Source organism: Thunnus maccoyii, chromosome 6 (assembly GCF_910596095.1).
Source record: "Thunnus maccoyii chromosome 6, fThuMac1.1, whole genome shotgun sequence".
Lineage (NCBI taxonomy): Eukaryota > Metazoa > Chordata > Actinopteri > Scombriformes > Scombridae > Thunnus > Thunnus maccoyii.
Genome location: NC_056538.1, coordinates 35,283,353 through 35,308,121, shown reverse-complemented (window position 1 = coordinate 35,308,121; position 24,769 = coordinate 35,283,353). Strand labels below are relative to the sequence as shown.

The 24,769-nt window shown below is 40.6% G+C and overlaps 1 protein-coding gene across 1 annotated transcript; it reads right to left on the bottom strand.

The window, feature by feature from the left end:
* Window positions 1–525: 525 nt before the first annotated feature.
* nyap2a (neuronal tyrosine-phosphorylated phosphoinositide-3-kinase adaptor 2a) lies at window positions 526–23,916 on the bottom strand. Its single transcript, XM_042414818.1, has 7 exons — window positions 23,853–23,916; window positions 20,259–20,475; window positions 18,626–18,936; window positions 17,484–18,428; window positions 9,579–9,707; window positions 9,237–9,349; window positions 526–766 (listed from the first exon to the last, which is right to left on the bottom strand). The coding sequence occupies exons 2-7, from the start codon at window positions 20,459–20,461 to the stop codon at window positions 542–544; spliced, it is 1,926 nt and encodes a 641-aa protein (XP_042270752.1). The 5' UTR covers window positions 20,462–20,475; window positions 23,853–23,916; the 3' UTR covers window positions 526–541.
* Window positions 23,917–24,769: the final 853 nt, after the last annotated feature.

Below are 24,769 nucleotides of genomic sequence, written 5' to 3'. Positions count from 1 at the left end.
TCTGGGATCTGCTACACCTGTATGGCCACACCCCCCTGCACTCTGATTGGATGGTAATGGTAGGAGAACACCTGCAAGGCTGTAATTATGTGATTTTCATGTTTTGTAAAAACGTTTTTGTGCCTTGTTATAGCCTGAAAATGAAACCATTCTTTGTCTCTCTGCTGATTCGCCTTGATCAGGTATTTCAACTTCTGGATTGGGACCCATGATGGGTCACTTCCTGTATAGATAAATAATGCATCTTGTGGATATTTGGTTACATCACATGACGTGACACCCACATCTAAAGAGATCTTCACTCTTTGCTGTTTAGTGACTTAATTTATTAATTTCATGTCATTTTTTCTCTTGTCTGTGAATGTTAACTGCCCTCAGTGTTAATGAGGGGGAGTTTAATTAAACTTTATTGACTCTGTATTTGATTGACAGCTGTAACACTGTCCAATGAGAGCAGAGAGAACTGGCAGAGAAACTCTGTTTTTTTAAATCATGAACAAGCTGTCAGTGTGGTGGCCACGGCCTGTTGACTGCATCATGTTCAGATGGCGGTGTCCCAGAACACCGTAGTTGATTGCCCGGCAACGGTGGTGGGCGGGGCTGAATATGGCGGCGGCTGCTTCCTCTTCCAGCTGGGTAGGATGGGCATGCTGTCCTGTTTACAGAGGTTCTTCTCAGGCCGCTGGCGAGCTTTGATCTCCCGACACAGAACTCTTTTCTTCTCAATCATCTCCATCATGGTGGCATCTCCGCAGAGCCATGGCATCTGAAGATGGAGCAGAGTTCATCAACATGTCCACACCTGTCACTCAATGATCACTTACTCAATTTCTGTTTGAAAACCTCACTGAAGGCTAAGCAGCTGGATCTGAGGGTTCGTTGTGAGTCTGTTTGTTGTCATTTAGAGTCTCTGCATAGTCGTTCAGTATTGTAAAGAAATGTTACTCAGTTTACTTTGCACCTGTAAATATTATGGAAAAATCTACAAAAACAAATGGCTGCACATTGAAACAAATAAAAAATGAGGCCAAATGTTTGTTCAGTTTTACAAACCTAAAGTCACTAAACTCAATGACAGAGAACATAATAATAATGATAATTGGATGTTGTTCTTTTCTCTGTGTAGAGTTTGTTTTCACATTCATCTGCTGAAGGAGGAAAGTTTCTCTGAGCTCATTGCAAATCTGATTTTGAGGGGTGAATCTATGAGCATGATTTGTGACGTGTGTGAGCCAATTGCAGTGCAGTATGCAATTTACACAAGTGTGATGTGGAAACTTTTTTTTAAAGATTTTTTTTCGGAGGGGGGGGGGGCATTTTTGTTAGTCTCTTTGTGGTTTGTGTCAATCCGATGATCACTCGTTCATTCAAGAATATAACATCTTTCACAACAAGATCCAAAATGTGGATAAAACCTTTAAAGTGTGGAAGCGCAGCAGAAGGGAGGAGTGAGAGAGAGGCTGAAATGACCGAAGCTCAGTCAGCCAGTGGTGGTGCACAAACATCACCATCAGAGACCATGTGTACAACGGACATAAAGCTACTGTTAGTGTCTGTGCACCCTTTCTGCGTCCCTCATGAGTTCCCCCTAACTGTTGTTTATATTCACCCCAAAGCCATTTCAGATAATGCAATTTATCTCATCCAATCCTTTACAAAATCCATCTTTTTACAGATTTTATTATTGTACTGTGTGTACTAGCCTATACAAACCCATTTCTTAAATTGATTTTATTGTTGTAGTGTTTGTGTGTGATGCTATTGTTTATCTGTGCTGTACTGAACTGACTGAGGCCCTGTTGTTATTCTAAGGATTATCATTATTACAATAATTATTTGCTGAACTCAATTGCAAAAACGAGGTGCTTGGGCTGCTCAAAAACTCATGAAAGTTGGCACATATGTCAGACATGGTGAAAATGTATATATGATATGGGTCTTGGGCTTGGGTGTGGTAAATTGGCTTGATAGCACCCCCTAACAAATTTCAGTCAAACTCAAAGCCCCCACCTTTAAATTTGACGTAGATGAACGGAATTTAGTAGTCAGTAGTAACATCTCCAGACTTAGAAAAAAGCCTCTTGGAGCCATACCCTAAGTCTAACAAGAAGTCAGCCATTTTCAATTTACTGTGCAATTTTTACTCAGTTTTTACGATTTACAGGTGTTGTACTTTAACAAATTCCTCCGCAAGAATTAACCAGAGCAACTTCAAATTTAGTAGGTGACATCTAAACACCTTTGCAATGCCAAAATGCGAAGCTTTTGAGTTTTCATAGAATGCTCTTGACATGGCGTGCCAATTAATTTACATGTTTCACCATGAAGAGTCCAGGCCTGAACACATCTGTGTGTCAAAATTGAGTCATTGTCATAGCACCACCTTCTGGCAACAGGAAGTTACAGGTGCTGTACTTTTACAATTTCTGCCTAGCAGATTGACCAGATACATCTCAAATTTTGTCAGAAAAGTCTTAAGACCTTGATGATGCTATATTGTGAAGCTTGTAAGTTTTCATTCAATGCCATTGCCATGGTGATCTGGCAAATTTCAATGTTTCAATGTGAAAAGATAAACTGTTTTAAATTGACTCCACATTGTCAGATCTTTCCTAAATTTCAAATGTTTGATAAGAGTTCCAGTCTGAAGACATGTACAGGCCAATGTTGAATCATAGTCATGTTACCACCTACTGGCAACAGGAAGTTACAGGCACTGTACTTTTACGACCTCTGCCTTGCAGGTTGACCAGATCCATCTCAAATTCATCTCAAATCATCAAACTGAACATTTAATAGTCTTTCCACAGAATCCTATTTTATCAGACCATTACTTAATAACTTTTGAATTCCTATTACTGGACTACATGCCATTAAATAAAAATTTCTTCAGTAGATGTCTATCTGATAGTGCTGTAGCGAAATTTAAGGAAGCAATTCCATCAGCGTTGAATTCAATGCCATGTCTCAATACTACAGAGGACTCTTATGTTAACTTTAGTTCCTCCCAAACTGATAATCTTGTTGATAGTGCTGCAGGTTCACTATGAATAACACTGGACTCCATCACCCCTTTAAGAAAGAAGATAATAAAACAAAAGAGCTTAGCTCCATGCCTCCCAAACCGGCACAGTAAAGCAAACATCACTAAAATTTCTTTAAAAAATTTTTTTTTTTAATTCATAGATTAACATAGATGTATAAAGGCAGAAAATAAATAGCGTCAGGGGATGCCACATTTGAAGGGGCTGTTAAAGCAGGCATGTAGATGTTTTCAGGCCTGGGCTCTTACTGGACATTGTACAAAGTAGTTAAATATAATTTCCTGTGTCCACAACGTGGCACTAGAGAAAACAGTAATTATACAACATGTTGCTGTATATCTTGTGTCATATCAGCCTGACTTCCTGTTGCCAGTAGGTGGCACTATGAGTATGACTGACTATTGACATGGAGATGTGTTCTGGCCTGGACCTCAATCAAGCATGTGGAATTTGGGGTAGATTTGACAAAGTCCAGTGGAGTTCCAACAACTTCCTGTTTCATGGTGAAACATGCAAATTTATGGGCATGCCATGTCAAAGGCATTCCATGAAAAGTCAAGATTTTTATAACTTTTCATCATAAAGTTCTTTAGATGTATCTGACCAAATTTGAAGTCGGTCGGGTTAAATCTTTAGGAGGAGTTCATTAAAATGCAATGCCTGCAAATGGGAAAAACATAGCACATTCAAAATAGCTGACTTTCTGTTGAACTCAGGCTGCAAGAGGCTTTTTTGTGTGACTGGACATGATACATGTGCCTACCAAATTTTGTTCATCTACATCAAACTCAAAGGTGGGGACTTTTAATTTGACATTTTCTAGGGGGTGCCCTCGAGCCATTTTGTAATACCCAAGCCAATAACCCATATCCAGTATCAATTTTCACCACTTCTAATGAATGTGCAAAGTTTCATGAGTTTTCAAGCATTCCTGGCACCTCAAAAATGCCAAAAGTAATTAGGGGGCACTATAGAGCTATGTGCCACGCCCAAGTCCATTTATGACATCAAGTTAGAGTACTTACTAGTTTGAGCAGGTGTGCAAAGTTTTGTGAGTTTTTGTGCATCTTAAAGGCCTCAAATATATGTATGTAAAATGAAAATTCACGCACAAAATCCAAATTGGCCGACTTCCTGTAAAGCAAAAAAAATCTTTTTTTTTTTCAAGGTATAATGATGAGAGCAATGATGCCACCAAAGTTCATGAATATCAAATACACTTTTTCAAAACTGGACTTGTGTTTGGGGGCGCTATGGAGCCTGCTGGCCACACCCAAGCCTAAACTATATCACTATAAAAGATACAGTTTCCCCCCACTTCTGATGCAAGTGCAGTTTTGTAAGTTTTTGAGCACGTTCAGCCCCTCAACACTGCATTTCTTCACACTGCTAGGTGCTTGGGCCCTAAATATTATGAAAATATGCAAGAAGGAATATTATAACAAAATATTAGAAAATAACAAAAATAATACCAAGGGCATATGGAGTGTATTAAATAACATTATTAGAAATTGATCAAAAACACAAGTTACCCTGAATATTTTATTGACAATAAGACTATAAACAACATGAATTTTGTGGTTATTGGCTTTAACAACTTTTTTGTAAGTGTGGAAAAGAAGAAGCAATGGAAATTATCGACATAATTGGCAAGAGTAAGAATAAAATGTGACTGGAATGGTCATGGCTCTGTCACTGTCTAGCTCTATGTCCCTCCATCAGTCCACTAGATGCCTTCAGGCTTAAAAGACCACTTGAGATACTATAAATACTATTGTATTTAACCTTTGTCCTGACATTTAAGTTTGTATACATGTGCTCTATTGGAAGAGCTGCAGAGTTAGGTGTAATAGGTGGTACTTTTGCCTTCTCCTTGTTAAGAAGTTGGGTTTCCAAATGATATTAACTAGTTGTGCACTTACAGTTGCAGGTTACCATACGCGCAAGTGTTTTTGCTTTTGTTATTTGGCTTTAACTGCTTTTGTTTTTTAGAGAAGTTTAGCGGAATGTGTATGCCTATGATATCTACTCTGACTGTGCTTACAACCTTGCTAAACTATAGCACTGCAAGAGCCTTTATGTCTCATTGTGTTATCTAGGTTTTGGTTTTCTGTTTGCTCTGTGTTTTTCCTCGTATGTCTCTGTACTGCTTTTCCCGCCACACTTGCCCTGCATCATCTACGTTAGACCTGCCCTATTCCCAGAGTTTTCCTCAGCCAATCAGCTCCTTGACAGTCCTCTCTCGACTCACCTGTTCCCTAATACCTCATTGCTTCTGTCTGTATGTAAGTCCTGCTTTTCAGTTCAGTCTTTGTTGAATCCTTTGTTTTGTTCAGTATTATTCAGTTTGTTCTGATTGTTCTGCTTGCTCAGTGTTGTTCAGTTCTTGTTTTGACCCGCCCCCTGACCAGCCTGTATGAGTCTTTAATAAAGGGGTTTTTCTTCAGCCTTGTTCAGCCTGTAGTTTCCTGCTTTTGAGTACATCCTGCTGCTCTTTGTGATAGGAATGAAATTGATGACTTTCGCTGTACTTGTTTATCTTTAACTTATCATTCAAAGCAGGTACAAGTTATTCCATTATATAAAGCTGGGCACAGACATCACTTTACCAATTACAGGCCTGTGTCTTTACTTTCCTACATCTCTAGGATATTGGAAAAACTCTTTATTGGAAGGTTACACAATTTTATTGAGAAGCATACATTGTTGATGGACAGTCAGTATGGATTCAGAACAAACAGATCAACATCTATGGCATTAATGGAGTTAATAGAAGAAATAACCAGTATGCAGTGAGAGTATAGATTTTTTAAAAAAGCATTTGATACCATTGATCATGATATATTACCCGATAAAATGGAAATGAATGGTATCAGAAGTGTTGTGCTGAATTGGTTGAAAAGCTACACAGGAAACAGGCAACAACTTGTGCAGATAGGTGAGTCCTTCAGGGGTCAGTATTAGGCCCTAAATTGTTTATTTGTGTATAAATGAAATATGTAAGGTATCAAGAATATTGAAATTTGTCTTATTTGCAGACAACACCAATATTTTCTGTTCTGGGGAAAATTTGCAGCAGCTATTGGAGGTGGACATGACAGTAATGAGTAAATTTAAAATGTGGTTTGACACAAACAAATTATCATTTAATTTGAACAAACTAAACTTGTGTTGTTTGGAAATCGTAAAATAAACACAAGTTCAAATGATATAGATAATGTTAATATAGAAGGAGTATATGAAAATACATTTATGGGTGTGATATTTCACCACAAAATCTGCTGGAAATCTCATAAGATGTTCGAGCAAAGTCGGCAAGAAGCATTGCATTTCTGGGAAAAACAAGGTACATTCTGGATAATAAAGCATTGTACACTGTATTGTTCACTTGTATTACTGTATCTGAATTACTGTGTGGAGTCATGGGGCAACACTTCTCTGTGCTTGTCTTGTTAGATCTTAGTGCTGAATTTGACACCACTGACCATCACATCCTATTACAGAGACTGGAACATTTAATTGGCATTAAAGGAACTGCATTAAGCTGGTTTAAGTCCTATTTATCAGACCGATTTCAGTTTGTACATGTTAATGATGAATCCTCCATGAGGGCAAAAGTTAGACACGGAGTTCCACAAGGTTCTGTACTTGGACCAATTCTATTCACCTTGTATATGCTTCCTTTAGGTAATATTATTAGGAAACACTCCATAAATTTTCATTGTTATGCAGATGATACCCAATTATATTTATCAATGAAGCCTGATGAAATCAATCAGTTAAACAAACTCCAAGCATGCCTTAAGGACATAAAGACCTGGATGACCTGCAATTTATGCTAATGATATATCTACTCTGGATGGCATTACCCTGGCCTCCAGCACCACCGTAAGGAATCTGGGAGTTATCTTTGATCAGGATATGTCCTTTAACTCCCACATAAATCAAATCTCAAGGACTGCCCTAACCCTAACCCTAACCCTAACCCTTGCTGCTGTCACCAATTGCTGCTCATGGAGAAATATTGGGTCTCTGTAAATTAAAGAGTACAGTCTAGACCTGCTTTATGTGAAAAGTGCCCTGTGATAACTTTGTTATGAGTTGGTGCTTTATAAATAAAATTGAATTTAATTGACTTGGCTACTGAGTAAACAATAGTGTCTGTTATAAAGGGAGACGCAAACAAATGAATAAAGGAGTTATTTCAGACACAGCCTAAGAGTTTGGTAAGATTACAGTTTTTATTCATGTTTTTTTCTATTACAGGTGATGTCTTTTTCCTCCCATTTTAGCTTCGCTACATTGGCTTCCAGTAAAATCCAGAATTGACTTTAAAATCCTTCTCCTCACCTACAAAGCCCTTAATGGTCAGACACCATCATATCTTAAAGAGCTCATAATACCGTATTATCCCACTAGAACACTGTGCTCCCAGTATGCAGCTTACTGGTGGTTCCTACAGTCTTTAAAAGTAGAATGGGAGGCAGAGCCTTCAGCTATCAGGCTCCTCTCCTATGGAACCATCTTCCAGATTCAGTCCGGGGTGCAGACACCCTCTCTATGTTTAAGAGTAGGCTTAAAACTTTCCTTTTTGATAAAGCTTATAGTTAGGGCCGACCAGGCTCGCCTTGGATCAGCCCTTAGTTATGCTGCTATAGGCCTAGACTGCTGGGGGACTTCCCATGATGCACTGAGCTCCTCTCTCCTCCTCCTCCTCTCCATCTGTATGTATTCATTTACCATTAATGCATGTTACTAACTTGACTTCTTCCTGGAGTCCTTTGTGCTTTCTGATCCGCAGGAAACCTCATTAACTGCGCTGACATGGGGATGTCCCTCCTCTGTCCTTCCCCTGCTGTTTCTGCTGTTGCTGCTGTCTGTTGTCACTAGTCATGTATCTATTGTTATTGTTGTTGTTACTGTTGTTGTTCTGCTTCTCTGTGTCACCACCCTCCCCACTCCCTTCTCTCCCTCTCAACCCAACCAGTCAAAGCAGACGGCCGCCCACCTAGAGTTTTTCCTTACCGCTGTTACCAAGTGCTGCTCGTGGGGGAATTATTGGGTCTCTCTCTCCATAAATTAAAGAGTTCAGTCTAGACCTGCTCTATGTGAAAAGTCCCCTGAGATGACTTTTGTTGTGATTCGGCGCTATATAAATAAAATTGAAATTGAATTGAATTGAAATTTAATTTGTGATAAAGTGGAAATCACTTTAGAAGTTGGTTTTAGTGAGATTAAATTTCACGTTAGTTTAATTTTTAGTTTAATGTTGGTTTCATGTTAGTTTCACATAAGTTTAATGTTAGTTTAAAGGTTCTATGTGTAACTTCTAGTAATTCCGTCTCGTTAGAGTCACCATTGGCAGTTAAATGAGCTGCATTTGCTCATGCTCAATGGTGGCATGAGACTATGGCAGGTGATGTCTTTTTCCTCACTTCACTTCTCATAATAACATGAAAGATCTCTAATGTTGTGTTTTGCAATGTGCTTCAGTGCTTCAACAAAGCATCTCTCCCTCCCAGTCAGTCCCCAGAGATTAGCAGGAGAGAGGCAAGGCACTCAGGAGCACGCAAAAACATCACATTCTTTGGATTTTTACAGAAAAACCGACCAAGTCCTTCACATAGAAATCAGTCCACAGGCTGTTACAGGCAACCAGGAAAGTCAGGGAAGGTCTCCTTTTTTAAATTACGTTACAACCAGTTTACTCATTGGCAATAAAAAATGATTTATACATGTCAAATGCTTCACAATGCTTTCATATAGGACCTTTAATGTCAGTTTAATGTAGTTGTCTCATTAGTTTCATGCTCATGTCAGTGATTAATATATTTTAGTATCAGTATTAATGTTTTACTTCATTGTTAAATATACAGGATAAGTGTTAGTGTCAGTCAGTGTTAAGAGTTCAAGTTGAGAGAAATTACAAAAAGTTTACACCAAGTACTTTATACAAAACTGAAATTACAAAAATGCCTTTTGAATGAAGTAAAAAAAAAAACTTTTGTTTACATGTTTACAGATCAGATGTTCAATCAGCAGACAGATCAAAACTTCTGCCCAAATGTAAAATGTTTTATGTTCTATTCAGTGAAGTTTCTGTCTATAATAATCATCTGATTCACAACATGGATGTAAATGACAGACAGGTAGACAGACAGGAGACGGACAGGTGTTTCACAGGTGTTGTACCTGGCTGAGGACGGGGTGGTGTGGCTCGTGTGGCTGACGTTGTGGCGTTCCACCTGGTGAAGGAACTCCTGATGTGGATGCTGAGCGGCCAAGTTTACACACAGGCTTTGATTCTGCAGATAAAATGATTTTTACATCAATCAACACATAGAGATGCTCCAGCTGTTCACTTCTTGTTCACCTGTTGCTCACCTAAGTGGAACCTTCTAGAAATCAAAGTCTGTATAAAAAGTGACACTTAAATAGGACAGCAGTGAAGACCGAGGGTAAAGCTTTGAATGTTCTCTGATGATGTTTAATAGATCTGTGAGAACATTTCAACCTTACTTGCTTCTGACTCACCTCCTCCTCCTCCAGCCAGCATCATGGTTGGGCTGACCGATGACCTCCCCATCCTGCTAGAAACAGGACTCGATTGTCCGTCTTTGTCTCTGTCCTTACTGTCATGTCTGGGCAGAGACCTGGAGTCTCCTGCAGAGACACAAGAAGACAAACAAACACAGCAGAGTTAGAAATGAGAGACAATAAGATGAAGTGTGCCGTCTGTGCACTGCTTTTTGTTTTGTTAGTAAATTCAGTGTTTTGCTTCAGTATCCGCAATCATGAATATCACGGAAACAACTCCTGCAGATATATTTCAAACTTTTCTTACCTCATCTGTGGAATTATTGGACATTCTGGTCAAAGGTGTCCTCACCTTTTGCCAGGTAGTGAAATGCAGGTGGAGAGGAAAATGTGCCAGACTTCACACACCCTTACTGGGAATATTTCTCTCCAACTTGCGATCACTGTGTGACAGACTTGAAGAGTTTCAGCTGTTGGTGGGGAAAAACTGAGACTTTTCTTCATCCTCTGATTTTTTTCTTCACGGAGACATGGCTTTGTGGATCAATACTGCACTCTGTGCTGCAGCTGGCAGTCTTCTAACTGTTCAGAGCTGATCATGTGCTGACGTGCTGCAGTAAGCGTATTGTCTCATTTCTGGTTGCCAACTGTGTTTACTGATAGCATTTTTGCTGTTCTCAACTCAGTTAATTTTGCCATATTCTTCATTACTGTGGATAAATACCCACTGTACATTTAAACTTATGCTAGTTCTGCTCAAGCACTCTTAGCTCTCTCCTTCTTTTAGCGACTTTTCTCACTAATCCCACAGTTGTTAGTTATATATGTTTAGCTATTCCTCCACCTCCTTTAGTGATAATGGTACATGTAATAAATGTAGTTTCTAACAAGTTCTCCCCACTCAGTAACACACCCACTGAGAAACCAACTCTGATCATTGGCAGCTCTATAGTGAGAAACGTGAAGTTAGCAACACCAGCAGCCATAGTTAAATATATTCCTGGGGCCAGAGCAAGGAATATAGAATCAAATTTAAAACTGCTGGCTAAGGATAAGCATGAATAAAGGACGATTGTTATTCACATCAGTGGGAACGACTCCCGATTACGCTAATCAGAGGTCACTAAAATCAATGTTGAGTCGGTCTGAACATATGCGAAGACAATGTTGGACTCTGTAGTTTCCTCTGGACCGCTGCCTAATCTGACCAGTGATGTCATGTATAGCTGCATGTCATCATTCAACCGCTGGCTGTTGAGGTGGCGTCCAGCAAACGATGTGGCTTCATAGATAACTGGCAGACTTTCTGGTGAAGACCTGGTCTGATTAGGAGACAGGATGATCATTTCTTCTCTCCTTTGTTAATGTGTGCATGTTCCTGAGAGAAGGAATGTCCCTCAGGAGGCCCACTCCTCTCTCCATCCTGGCTGATGCCCAAATAAGGTACCGTTCTCAGGATTGGTATAAGCAAGACATTATTTTATATTTGTGTTTAGTGTTTTCAGGCAATTCCCATGACACTCTCATATCTAGAAATATGGCTGAGTTTATTAGTAGACCAAAACCAGGACAACCCAGAGCTGAGACCAGGAAGCAGAGCTGCAGTCCTACACGCTTCTCTGCACCTCCATTAGAGCAGTTACCCACCCAAAACCACATAGAGACCACATCTGTCCCCAAAACCACATAGAGACCGTGTCTGTCCCCAAAACCACATAGAGACCGTGTCTGTCCCCAAAACCACATAGAGACCACGCCTGTCCCCGAAACCACATAGAGACTGTGTCTGTCCCCAAAACCACATAGAGACTGTGTCTGTCCCCAAAACCACATAGAGACTGTGTCTGTCCCCAAAACCACATAGAGACTGTGTCTGTCCCCAAAACCACATAGAGACCGTGTCTGTCCCCCGACCACTTAAATCAATTAAATCTAAAGTAAACAAAAGTAGAGTCATTCATAACAATCTAATAAAACTTAACACCACCACTGCAATAGTACAACAAAATAGGAGAATTCAATCAGGTATCTTAAACATTACATCACTATCACTTAAAGCCGTATTAGTAAACAATTTAATCTCAGATCATCATATTGATTGATTGTCTTACTGAAACCTGGCTGTGTCATGAAGAACATGTCAGTCTAAATGAATCCAGTCCTCCCAGTCATATTAATACTCACATTCCTCCAGACACTGGCCGAGGAGGAGGAGTCACAGCCTCATTATCAACTCTAGACCTGAACTTCATTATAACTCATTAGAAAGTCTTGTTCTTAGTCTCTCAGCCAACCTGGAAAACTTTACAGCCAGTTCTATGTGTTATAGTGAACCGTCCTCCTGGTCCGTACTCTGAACTCTTATCTGAATTCTCAGAGTTTTTATCAAACTTAGTCCTTAGTACAGATGACGTAATTATAGTAGGTGATTTTAATATTCATGTGGACGTTGATAGTGACAGTCTCAGTACTGCATTTATCTCATTATTAGACTCAACTGTCTTCTCTCAGTGTGTAAATAATCCCACTCACTGTCTGAACCACACCCTCCACCTTGTTCTGGCTTATGGCATCGAAACTGAACATTTAATAGTTTTTCCACAAAATCCTATTTTATCAGATCATTACTTAATAACTTGTCTATCTGATAGTGTTGTAGATAAATTTAAGGAAGCAATTCCATCAGGATTGAATTCACTGCCATGTCTCAATACTACAGAGGACTCTTATACTAACTTTAGTTCCTCCCAAACTTATTCTCTCGTTGATAGTGCCGCAGGCTCATTACGAATAACACTCGACTCCATCGCCACTTAAAAAGGAAGATAATAAAACATAAGAGGTTAGCTCCATGGTATAACTCCCAAAGCCACAAATGAAAGCAAACATCACGAAAACTTGAGAGGATTTGGCGTTCCACCAAACTACAAGAATCTCACTTACTCTGGCAAGATAGTCTTAAAACATATAGGAAGACCCCATCCCAACTAGGCTGCTTAAGGAAGTCTTATCCTTAGTGAGCACTTCTTTACTAGATATGATCAATCTGTCTTTAGTAACAGGCTATGTACCACAGTCCTTTAAAGTAGCTGTAATTAAACCTCTTCTTAAGAAGCCTACTCTTGATTCAGGTGTTTTAGCCAATTATAGACCCATATCTAACCTTCCATTTCTCTCTAAGATCCTTGAGAAAGCAGTCTCTAATCAGTTATGTGACTTTCTACATAACAATAATTTATTTGAGGATTTTCAGTAGGATTTAGAGGCATCATAGCACAGAGACAGCACTGGTGAAAGTCACTAATGACCTCCTAACTGCATCGGACAAAGGATTTGTCTCTATACTTGTCCTGTTAGATCTTAGTGCCGCATTCGACACAATTGATCATCACATCCTATTACAGAGACTGGAACATTATATTGGCATTAAAGGAACTGCATTAAGCTGGTTTTAATCTTATTTATCAGATAGATTTCAGTTTGTACATGTTAATGATGAATCCTCCATGAAGGCAAAAGTTAGACACGGAGTTCCACAAGGTTCTGTACTTGGACCAATTCTATTCACCTTGTATATGCTTCCTTTAGGTAATATTATTAGGAAACACTCCATAAATTTTCATTGTTATGCAGATGATACCCAATTATATTTATCAATGAAGCCTGATGAAACCAATCAGTTAAACAAACTCCAAGCATGCCTTAACGACATAAAGACCTGGATGACCTGCAATTTTCTGCTACTAAACTCAGATAAAACTGAAGTTATTGTGTTTGGCCCTAAACACCTTAGAAACACATTATCTAATGATATAGCTACTCTGGATGGCATTTCCCTGGTCTATCCCACTAGAACACTGTGCTTACTGGTGCAGGCTAATGCAGGCTTACTGATGGTTCCTACAGTCTCCAAAAGTAGAATGGGAGGCAGAGCCTTCAGCTATCAGGCTCCTCTCCTGTGGAACCATCTTCCAGATTGGGTCCGGGGTGCAGACACCCTCTCTATGTTTAAGAGTAGGCTTAAAACTTTCCTTTTTGATAAAGCTTATAGTTAGGGCCGACCAGGCTCGCCTTGGATCAGCCCTTAGTTATGCTGCTATAGGCCTAGACTGCTGGGGGACTTCCCATGATGCACTGAGCTCCTCTCTCCTCCTCCTCCTCTCCATCTGTATGCATTCACGTATCATTAATGCATGTTACTAACTTTGCTTCTTCTCCAGAATTTTTGTGCTTTATCATCTCACAGGAAAATCCAGAGATCGAGTTGTGGGCCATGCAGGGATGATGGTGTGGTCCTGTGGGTGTCCTGCCTTGACACCTTCTCCTGTTATTATTGTTATCATTATTTTTATTACTAGTCATATTTCTATTATTAGTATTGTTGTTATTGTTATTATTGCTGTTATTCTGCTTCTCTGTGTCTCCTTCTTTCTTTCTCTCTCAACCTAACCGGTCAAGGCAGATGGCGCCCACCAAGAGTCCAGTTCTGCTTGAGATTTCTTGACTGTTAAAGGGGAGTACAGTCTTGACCTGCTCTATGTGAAAAGTGCCCTGAGATAACTTTTATGATTTGGCGCTATATAAATGAAATTGAAATTGAAATTAAAATCATGACACAGAACCCTCCAGAACTCTCCAACAAAAGGTGGAGGTTTCTGTTTTTACATGAATGAGGGCTGTTGTAACAATGTGGCAGTGATTCTACAGTACTGTTGTCCTGATCTGGAATCCATTTTTATCAACTTTAAATCCTTCTGCTCCCCCCATGAGTTCATGTCCTTCATACTGGTCAATGTTTACATCCCACTGCAGGCCAATGTGCATAGGCACAGCGCACACTTGCTAACCAGATACTGTGTGAAGCAGACAAACCCAGACTCCTTGGTTATTGTCCCCAGCAACTTTGACAAAGGTAATTTAAGCCACAACCTGCCCAAATACAGACAATTTATTAAATGTTCAACCAGAGAATACTTTGGATTACCATTAGATTACTATCAGCAGTGCTACCATGCTGTCCCCCATGCTGCACTGGGCCACTCTGACCATGTTATGGTATGGTCCACCTGATCCCCTCATACAGGCAGAAATTAAAATGCTCTAAGCCTGTGGTGAGGGTATCTAAGAAGTGGAGCAGTGAAGCTGTGGAGGACCTCCATTAGTGTTTGGACTGTACATACTGTCCAAACACAGTCTGGATGACAGAGGCTGTAATGTCCTACGTCAGCTTCTGTGAGGACATCTGTAAAACCATCACACACCAGGGAGACTTACAACAATGACAAACCCTGGTTCACAGCTAAACTCAGATGGCTAAGGTTGGAAAAGGAGTGGGGACAGGGAAAAGTTTAAAGAGGGGAAATACAGGTTCGTAACAGATACAGATTATTCATTAATGCATCCATTTATTCATCTTCCATCCGTCACTCAATCATTCATTTGCCCATTTACAGCTGATTGTTGATTTGCTACCTGACATAAATGTTTTTAAAATGTTCTGTTTCTCTGCACTAGTACACCTGGAACTCCTCCTCTACTATAACTTACCTACAGCTCACCTGTCACACTGTTATCCAAACACACCTGTGTGTTTGAATAATAATGGACAGGACAAATCTCAGTGCACATAAATGGTCAAACAGAAGTAATCACAAAATAGTATATCAGTGAAGACACCAGTGAAATATCTATTCAGGCTTTTTCTTCCACACCTGCCCTCTCTTGGGTCTCAATCAATGAGCTTGTAGATAACTTCAGTTCTAAAATTACAAATGTTATTGATGAGATTGCACCTACTAAGGTGAAGGTGGTCTCTGGTAAAAGAGAGATTTCCATGGAGAAATGCTGGTCAGAATAGAAAAAAGAGTGTCGAAAAGCTGAATGCTGGTGGCGAAAAACAAACCTCTAGGTTCATTATGACATCTATAAAGAGAGACCTCACATTTATAATTTGGAACTGAGAAATGCAAGGAGGTCCTTCTTCTCTGACATCATCACCAAAAACAATAATAATGCATGTGCCTTGGTTGCTACTGTGTGGATATGTGTTGTCCCTGTGTCCACTTAAAATCAATTCACGTAGTCCTGCTGTTCCTGCTGTTTGTTGTTGCTAGTCATGTATCTATTGTTATTGTTGTTGTCGTTGCTGCTGTTGTTCTGCTTCTCTGTGAAATCCTCCTGCTGCCTTCATATTCTGCCCACAGGATTTTTCTGATGTTTCTAACTTCATGGCCTCAGATCCTCTACAGATTGTCATTATGTCTCTTCTCTCAGGTGTCTTCCCACAGGCCCTGAAAACTGCCGTCATCAAGCCACTCTTAAAAAAGAACAATCTAGACGCTTCACTAATGAACATATTAAACCTCCCGTTTATAAGTAAAATCATTGAAAAGCTGTATCAACAGCTGAACAACTTCTTGGCTCTAAACAACCGTTTTGATGTCTTTCAGTCAGGATTTCGACCACATCACAGCACTGAGACTGCTCTTGTTAAGGTCCTCAATGACATCCACTTAAACAATGACAGTGGCAGAATTTCAGTATTAGTATTACTAGATCTCAATGCTGCATATGACACAGTTGACCACAACATATTACTAGACTGGAAAACTGGGTGGGACTTTCTGGCACAGTACTAAACTGGTTTGAATCCTACTTAAAGGACAGGGACTACTTTGTGTCTGTAGGTAATTACACATCTGAGTGGACAAAAATGACACGTGGAGTTCCCCAAGGCTCCATTCTGGGGCCTCTTCTGTTCAACATTTACATGCTCCCACTGGCTCAGATTATGGAAAACAACTAAATATGCTACCAGTTATGCAGACGACACACAAATTTGCATAACCATATCACCAGGGGACTCTGGTCCAATATAAGCACTGAGTAAGTGCATTGAGCAAATCAATGATTGGATGTGCCAGAATTTTCTTCAATTAAACATAGATAAACCTGAAGTAATTGTTTCTGGAGCCGAGGAAGAACGATTAAAAGCCAGCACTCAGCTTCAATCAATAATGATAAAACCACAAACCAAGCCAGAAATCTTGGTGTCGTCATGGACTCAGACCTGAATTTCAACATCCACATTAAGACAATTACAAAGTCAGCCTACTATCACCTGAAGAATATATCAAGAATTAAAGGACTTATGTCTCAGCAGGATTTGGAAAAACGTGTCCATGCATTTATCTTCAGTAGATTCAACTACTGTAACTCTACTACTCGAGTCCTCACTAAGACCAAGAAAGTGGATCATATCACTCCAGTTCTCATCTTTACACTGGCTTCCTGTCTGTGGAAGAATTGACTTTAAAATACTGCTGTTGGTTCATAAAGCACTGAATGGTTTTGGGCCAAACTACATCCAGACCTCTCAGGTGGTTTGGGACAGGTCTGCTTTCTGTCCCCAGAGTCAAAACTAAACATGGAGAAACAGTGTTCAGTTTTTATGCTCCACATATCCAAACAAACTCTCAGAAAACTGAAGGTCTGCTGCAACTCCCAGTTCTTTTAAATCACAACTAAAGACTTTTGTTTGCTGCTGCCTTTGATTAAATCAATTATTCATTTCTTACACTGCACTACAACTTTTATTCTTGTATTTTATACCTGTCTTATTCTATTTTAGCTTGTTTTTGTTTTCTACTCTCAGCTTTTTAATTAAATGTATTAAATTAATTAAATGTATTTTATTATGTTTCTTTTGCACTTTGTCTTGATGCTTTTAATGTTTTATGTAAAGCACCTTGAATTGCCTTGTCGCCAAAATGTCTGTAACTGAGTCTGTATTTAAACAGACAGCATAACTGTAGTACAATGCAGTATTGTTGTAGTATAAGGTAGTACTGATGCAGTATAATGCAGTACTGATACAGTATGATTGTAAGTACTGCCCCTCACCTTCACTCCTCCGGCCTCCAGAGCCTTTCTTCAGTCGTCCGGAGGTAAACAAGTTGTTGAGCTCGTCCAATGGGCTCGTCGGCGTCTGTGACCTCATCGACACGTTCTGCATGGAGCCATGGGTGGAGGAGGAGTTACTGAGCTTAGCCCCACCCTCCTGGGCGCGGTGTGAGGACAGGCGGGGCATCAGAGCATCGTAGGGAGGTGGCCTCTTCAGGCTCAGAGGTGTCAGACAGCGCCCCATGCTCACCGGAGACGGGCATGCTGATTGGCTGCGAGGGTAACCGTGTCCGCTGTGGGCAGAGCCAGACGACTTGTAGAGGGCGGAGGGGAGGGGCGGAGCCGACGAGCGACCTGATGATGTAATGGTGTGAGTGGATGGCAGGTCCCGGTCCCTGCGGTGGGGGGCGGAGTTCTGCGGGGGTTCGGGCCCCCCCGCCTTGCTGTAGGGGGCGTTCTCCAGTGCGGGCAGCCGAGTGACATCCAGCGGGGTCAGGGGGGATTCCGGGGAGTGAGGGGAGCACTGGGCGGGGGCAGGGGGGAAGACGAGCAGTGGGGGCCGGGGTGTCAGGAGGTTGGGGAACGGTGGGGGGATGTCGCAGGACTCGGGGTCCATGATGGAGTCCTGCAGGAAGTCCTCCAGCACTGGGAACTTCATCTCCTCGTAGACTGCCTCGCTTGGCTCAGCCCCCCCGGGATCTGAACCTTTCAGCTCCTGCAGGACGTGTCCCACCATCTCAATGTAGACTGGCTCCTCATCATCCGTGTCTCTGGATGCCGGACTCTGGCTTTGGGAGGACGCTTTGTCCCGTCGTGAGGAAGTTTTCTTGTTGCCGTGGTTACGGATGTAAGACTCATCAAAGGAGGTGCTGAGTTGTGTGTTCGGGTTCCTTTTGGGTTTCGGGGGAGGCATCTTCCTAGAGTCCTCCAAGTAGGGACATCGAGCTGAGGACAAACAGACTGAGTTAAAAACCTCAACCCAAACTTGAACCATGTCCACTAGGACATCATGTCTGTCCATGGAACAACATGTCTGTCCATGAGACAACATGTCTGTCCACTGGGACATCATATCCACCTTGTCTTCTGACTCTGCAGAAGACAGATGTGAGGACAGTTGTTAAACCCAGCAGGTGTCTCACCTTCAGCCTGCTCCGGCATCTCATTGGTTTCTTTGGGCCTGTTGGCGACTGCCGAGCCTCCGTTGACTGTCTCCGAGCTGCTGCTCAGCTTGGTGTTGGGGTCTCTCTTAGGTTTTGGCGGTGGGTGTTTTCGGTTATGGTTAGCGTCATCATCGCCACTGCCCACTGAGTGGAGGGACTGCGAGCGGACAGTGAAGCCCTGGCTGGGTGGAGGGATCCGGTCTTGCGGGGCTGGCATCGTCATGAAACCCATCCTGAAATGTTTCCCGGAGTATGCCCCGTCCGTTGCCCTGGCAACATCTTCACCAATCCTGGATGGACAAATAGAAAGTCACGTTAGTTCGATCATTAACTAATAACCCAACACGAAACAGCAGAACATGAGCTTCACACACATCACAGAGTAAACTCACATCACATGGATGATACAGGAGGAAGAATGACACACATTTAAACTCTGAACATCATTGATGATATTGTTGAGCTTTTTAATACCTTTATGCCTATTTTCTTCTTTCTTCTTGGTTGTAACTTCACTAACTTCCTGTTTGTTTCTACAACAGTAATAAAACCTTCTGCCCACAATGTATCAGTTTGAATCCAGTTTATTTCATGTGAAGAAAGACATAAACAGCTTGCATGAAAAACACATTTGTTCTCAATAAATGTGTTCAGTGGTGTTTGTGCCTCCTGAGCAGCTGTAAGATCAGATCAGTGACATTTTAGTTATACACCCGTCTGTGACATCATTGCTGCTGTAAAGCTTGTTGGTTGAACATTTCTTTACAAACATTACAAACAGAATCATTCATGTGGAAATGTAGATTTTTTCCACCAAACAAATAACATTAATGTGGACATATTTTACTTTTTGTGTACATTTCAATGCTTCAACTGGAATGAACTGTCTTTACATGATATATTTATTTTTGTATTTCTATATGTCTAAATGTTTTTCTTGTATTTATTTATTTATTTATTCATGGCATATTATGGCTTCACTTTCCATGGCAGCAAGAAGTGGAAACGTTTCGTCCATCTTTAAATACAGTGCACAGTGTGTAGTGGTTAATAGCAGGTAGCAATAGTTTGCTTCTGTCTGGTTCGTTCAGCTGACAAATCCTGCTTTAGACTGAGGTTAGTACCACCCACTCATGAAATACAGAAATAACCTAAATAAAAGCTGATGTACAGAAATGTAGGAATAAATTCAAAACATTCATTTTATTATGTCCTTTTTCGTACCAAATGTATTTAATTATTTATTTTATTTATTTGTTCATTTATTTATTTATACTTTTTTTCCATCCTCCATAAAAAAAAAGTGTTTACGTGTTGAGTGTTTTATAAATTTTGTTAAAACATAACTTGTTTTCATGGAAGGAAAGTTTGCATGTTTATGATTAATTCTACCAGATATAAACATCTGGCACCATTTGATTTATCCTTCTTAATTCATGTTCATATAAGATTATAAACGCCACAGGATCTGAAGTACAGGCCTCATTTCTAAATATAAGAGAATGCATTTACAGATCGTTGGCTGCTTGATCATCACACACTAAAACTGTTTTGTTCTTTTAATATATTCAGCTCTGATAATGTTTCTACATCTAGATTCACACTCGTATACCTCTTGATGGCTTCTTCTTGCCGTCTCTTCTTCTGGTGTTTCTCCTGCAGGTAGGTCCAGTTGGTCTGGTTGCGAATGCGGTCGCTCTCCCTGGCAATGTCAGAGGCATTCTGGATCACCAGACCATCGTAGGTTCGAAGGCCGCTGTCCTCCACATATTGGAAAAACCTCCTAAAAGACGATGCCTCTTCCTGAGACGTCATGACTCCCCAAATACCTGAGCAGAGGACAGAGAGTTAATGATGTCCTGTTTCATGTTTCATGTTGACAAACATTCAGATGAAAAGTGTTTTCTGTGCAGACGAACATTCATAAACTAGTAAAAATAAAAATTGTTAATATTTGATTTTATTACACCATTTATTGATTTTTTTCTTTACTTCTTTTTTGTTTTTTTTGAACAAATTCAAAACCTGTGTAGTATTTAGTCTGATGTCTGGTGGCTCGATCATGTTAATCACTTCACATCTCCTACCAGCAGCCCGTAACCATGACAGCCAGCTCTGACCAACCATAACTGTTTGTTCGGTTTCTTTACAGATCAATTCACTTCTTTGTTTTACGTTGGGAAACATAAGGACGACTGAAAGAAAGATTGATTTTTTTAATTTAACCTAAAGATGGTGCTACAGGTGACACAGATAACAGTACAAGCTGCTAAAAACATCTGGAAGATTATAAAACAAAGTTTCAGGACATGAGAGGAAACCTAACCCTAACCCTGCAGAACATCTGAAAACATCACATGATCACCCTTCTGTTACTAATCAATATACCTGAATTTGCTCTCATACCTAGATGTAATAACGTGTTCACACAGGTTTTATAAGAATAAGGTTATTGAAAATGTGTGCTAATGATAATTATCAATGAGATCAATGTGTTTCTATCAGATCCTTATGCCTTTTAATTTATTGTATATATTATTATATATACAGTATTTATAAAATTATTTATATCTTTATTTGTATTCAAATAAAGGTGGAAATATGTCCAGTTTTTGTTTTTATTAAACTTTTAATTTTAGAATATAAAAGTGTTCATGAATAAACTACCTTATGAAGGAGGTTCATAGACGACTGCGCTGACTACTGAGCTAAAACTTTACCCATCGCCTCCCTGCAGACAGACCTCTACCTATTTATACACCCATAACACACAGACAGCACAGCCTGTAACATGTAGGGAAGAACTTCAAAGCTGATTCTTGCTTTGCACTTTTCATTTATTGTCTATTTTTTACAACCTAACTTTGTGGAAAGGAGAAGAGGAACAACAGGTTATGGAGAGTCTCTTGGGAGCACTTTGTGTGTGTCAGTAGTTCAGCTTTATCTCTGGCTGACACCCCCAACTCCAGGACTGATGTCCAAATAAGGAAATGTGCGTCATGTAGCAGGTGGATGTGACTCCCCTCACTGAGACCTGCTGATAGACGTCACAGCGGAGCAGAGGAGAGACACTGAGATAGTGATGTAACTGACCTGCATGCTGGTATCTGACATGGTTGTTTTCTTCCCGAAAAACAAATAATTTTAAAAATATTTGTATGAAATAAATATTTGTAAAAAAAAACACTATTTGTGCTTTGCCAAATAATGTATATATATATATATATATATGTACTGTACTGATCAATATACCTGAATTTACATATATATATATATATATGTACTGTACTGATCAATATATCTGAATTTACACATATATATATATGTACTGTACATATAATATCTATATTATGTATGTATGAGATGAAATTGATTATATACATCATTTTTGTTTTATTTCCAGGAGATATGGACATGAACAGAATAAATGATGTTCAGAGCAGATCAGACCAGTTTGATGTCTCTGATTGGTTTCAGTTATTGATTGATAGTGATCCTGAGTGGACTGATTGTTGGTCTTTTCTCTCCTTCAGTCCTCCCCTCACTGATGATATAATCTCTGCTCTCCTCCCCCACCTCTCCTTCTCCCGGCATCCAGCTAAAAATGGAACACGGAGACAGCCAGCCGTTACCTAGCAACAGCAGCATCTCTCACAGGAGCATGATGTCATGCTTGCTGGTCCAAGGGGGAGGAAGAGGGGGGAGGGTAGGAGTGGAGGAGAGGAGAGGAGAGAAGGAGGAGAGTAGAGGAGAAGAGGGAGAGGGGAAAGGAGAGGAAGAGGAGGAAGGGAGGAGGAGGTGATGAACATTTCTTCAAACCTTCAAAATAAAAGTATCCAGATTTTGTTAGCTCAGAAATAAAAAAAATGGGGCTTTTAAAGTGAAATTCACACCATCAGTATTTTCTGTTGACTGAAATGAGTAACAGTGACCTTTGACCACGAGTCCATCCTGTGATCAGTCATCTGTATTGATCCTGAAGGTGATGATTAATGGAGGAGTGCAGTGAAGCAGCAGGATGCTTCCTCCTTCCTTTCCGAATAAAGTCTGTCTCCCTGATCGCTGATGCTGCCGTCCCACAATGCAACAATGCAGAGTCTGTTTAGGCCTTCCTCAGTCTGTGTTCCAGTCCAAATGACCTGCCTGTTTTACCCAGCATGCTCTAGGAGCTGACTGTGCTGCAGCTAACTCTCCATTATAAATAACCTGCTGACAGGACGCCTGCAGCTGCAGATTGGTCATGAATTTATGAACCCATGAAGGTTTTATGTTTGTAAAACTGAGAAAAGTAGTTTGACATCATCCTGATGTAAAGTCTGCGGGCCAAGTGGGGAAACACTACTGAGCATGTGCAGGAAGCTAGAAATGTTTTCAGCTCATATGCCAGATGAGCACTTCTCATTGGATTGGTGTAAATCTGCTGCAACGTTTTTGGAGATGTTTGGGAGCCGCTGGCCGGTTGAGACCAGCCTGCTAGCAGCCCGACTCCTGAGATGATCGGCCGGTCAACATGTCGTCATCCTAGGAAGAACATGATCCCATGAACTGATCTGCAGCTCTTTGCTGATTTACCGCTGGCTCTAATGTCTCTGCATCATTTAGATATATGATATAATTCCTTTTGGAAGATAAATGTTGGTCTCACAGATGAAATCTAACAATTGTAGCTGCAACATTAGTTTGTATGAATGTAAAGTGAAGCTTCATGTTGTTACTGGACAGAACAGCAGCGCTGCCTCTGGAGCTCCTTATGTACACATATCACCACATTTACATACATACACATGGACTGAAATGAACATCAGTCTGTGTTAAATATACTTTTACTTTATTACAGCTGCAGTTTGGATTTTTATAATGGCTACAATTTATGCATCTCACTGTCAATTAGATTCTTTTTTCTTGTTAAAAAGTCTGTTAGTGGAGCTTTGAGGCGAGTTGATGATGTCACAGGACAGTCAGGTACAGGTGATGATGTCACAGGACAGTCAGGTACAGGTGATGATGTCACAGGACAGTCAGCTACAGGTGATAATGTCACAGGACAGTCAGGTACAGGTGATGATGTCACAAGTACGTCCTCCACAGTTTCTACTCCTGAATTCAAAATTCACCTTTCAAAATAATAACCTGGTTCTCTCAGAAGGTAAAGTTAGAGAGAACGCACACAAACAGGAAGTGATGACAAACACACACTGAAGCTTACCGGAGGATCCGCGAGGACTCACACTCCCTCCATCCCTCCTTCTATGACTCCTTCGGTGTCTCCTTCAGTCCTTCTGTGTCTCCTTCTCTCTCCTCATGTGTCTCCTTCTGTGTCTCCTTCTGTGACTCCTTCTGTGTCTCCTTCAGTGTCTCCCTCTGTGTGTCCTTCAGTCCTTCCGTGTCTCCTTCTGTGTCTCCTTCAGTCCTTCCTGTGCAGAATCAAAGATGGATGAATGTTCGCTGCAGCTCGGAGGAGACGATGACTCGTCTGCAGCATTAATCCACACAACCTCCTTTCTCCTGCTGTCGTTCTCCTCTCGTCCCTTCCTGTCCTGCTGTCTCCCTGTTTTCCTGTCTTGCTGTCTTTCCCTCCGTCTTTTCGTTAAATCTCCTCAGAGCGGTAAAAATCCTGGCTCACACACACACACACACGCACACACACATACACACACACACACATACACAGCTCACACACACACGCATCCCCGGCAACGATCGCCACAAGAAACGAGAGGCTGAAACCACGGCAACCTGACAGCATCCTCAGCCTACTGACTCCTCCCCCTGCTGCTGAGAGAGAGAGAGAGAGAGAGAGAGAGAGAGAGAGAGAGATCTCTTGAATTTTCAAAAACCTTTATTTACACAATCAGGTTTCATTCAAACAAAAAAGAGCTGTGCCAACAAAACATTCACAAAATAAATGTTTTTACCAAAAACCCCACAAAATTCAGCCGAGCATGTGTACATAGCAGAGCTCCCCTCATTAACGGAGCACAGCACAGTTTCATAAAACAACATGAAAGTCAGACAGCAAGATCTTTCATCATGCTGTAATACTTGTGATCAATTTTCAGACGGCTCTTTATCTTTAGAATCAGAACAGTTTCTGCAGAAAGTTGAACAATTGGCATTTTTCAC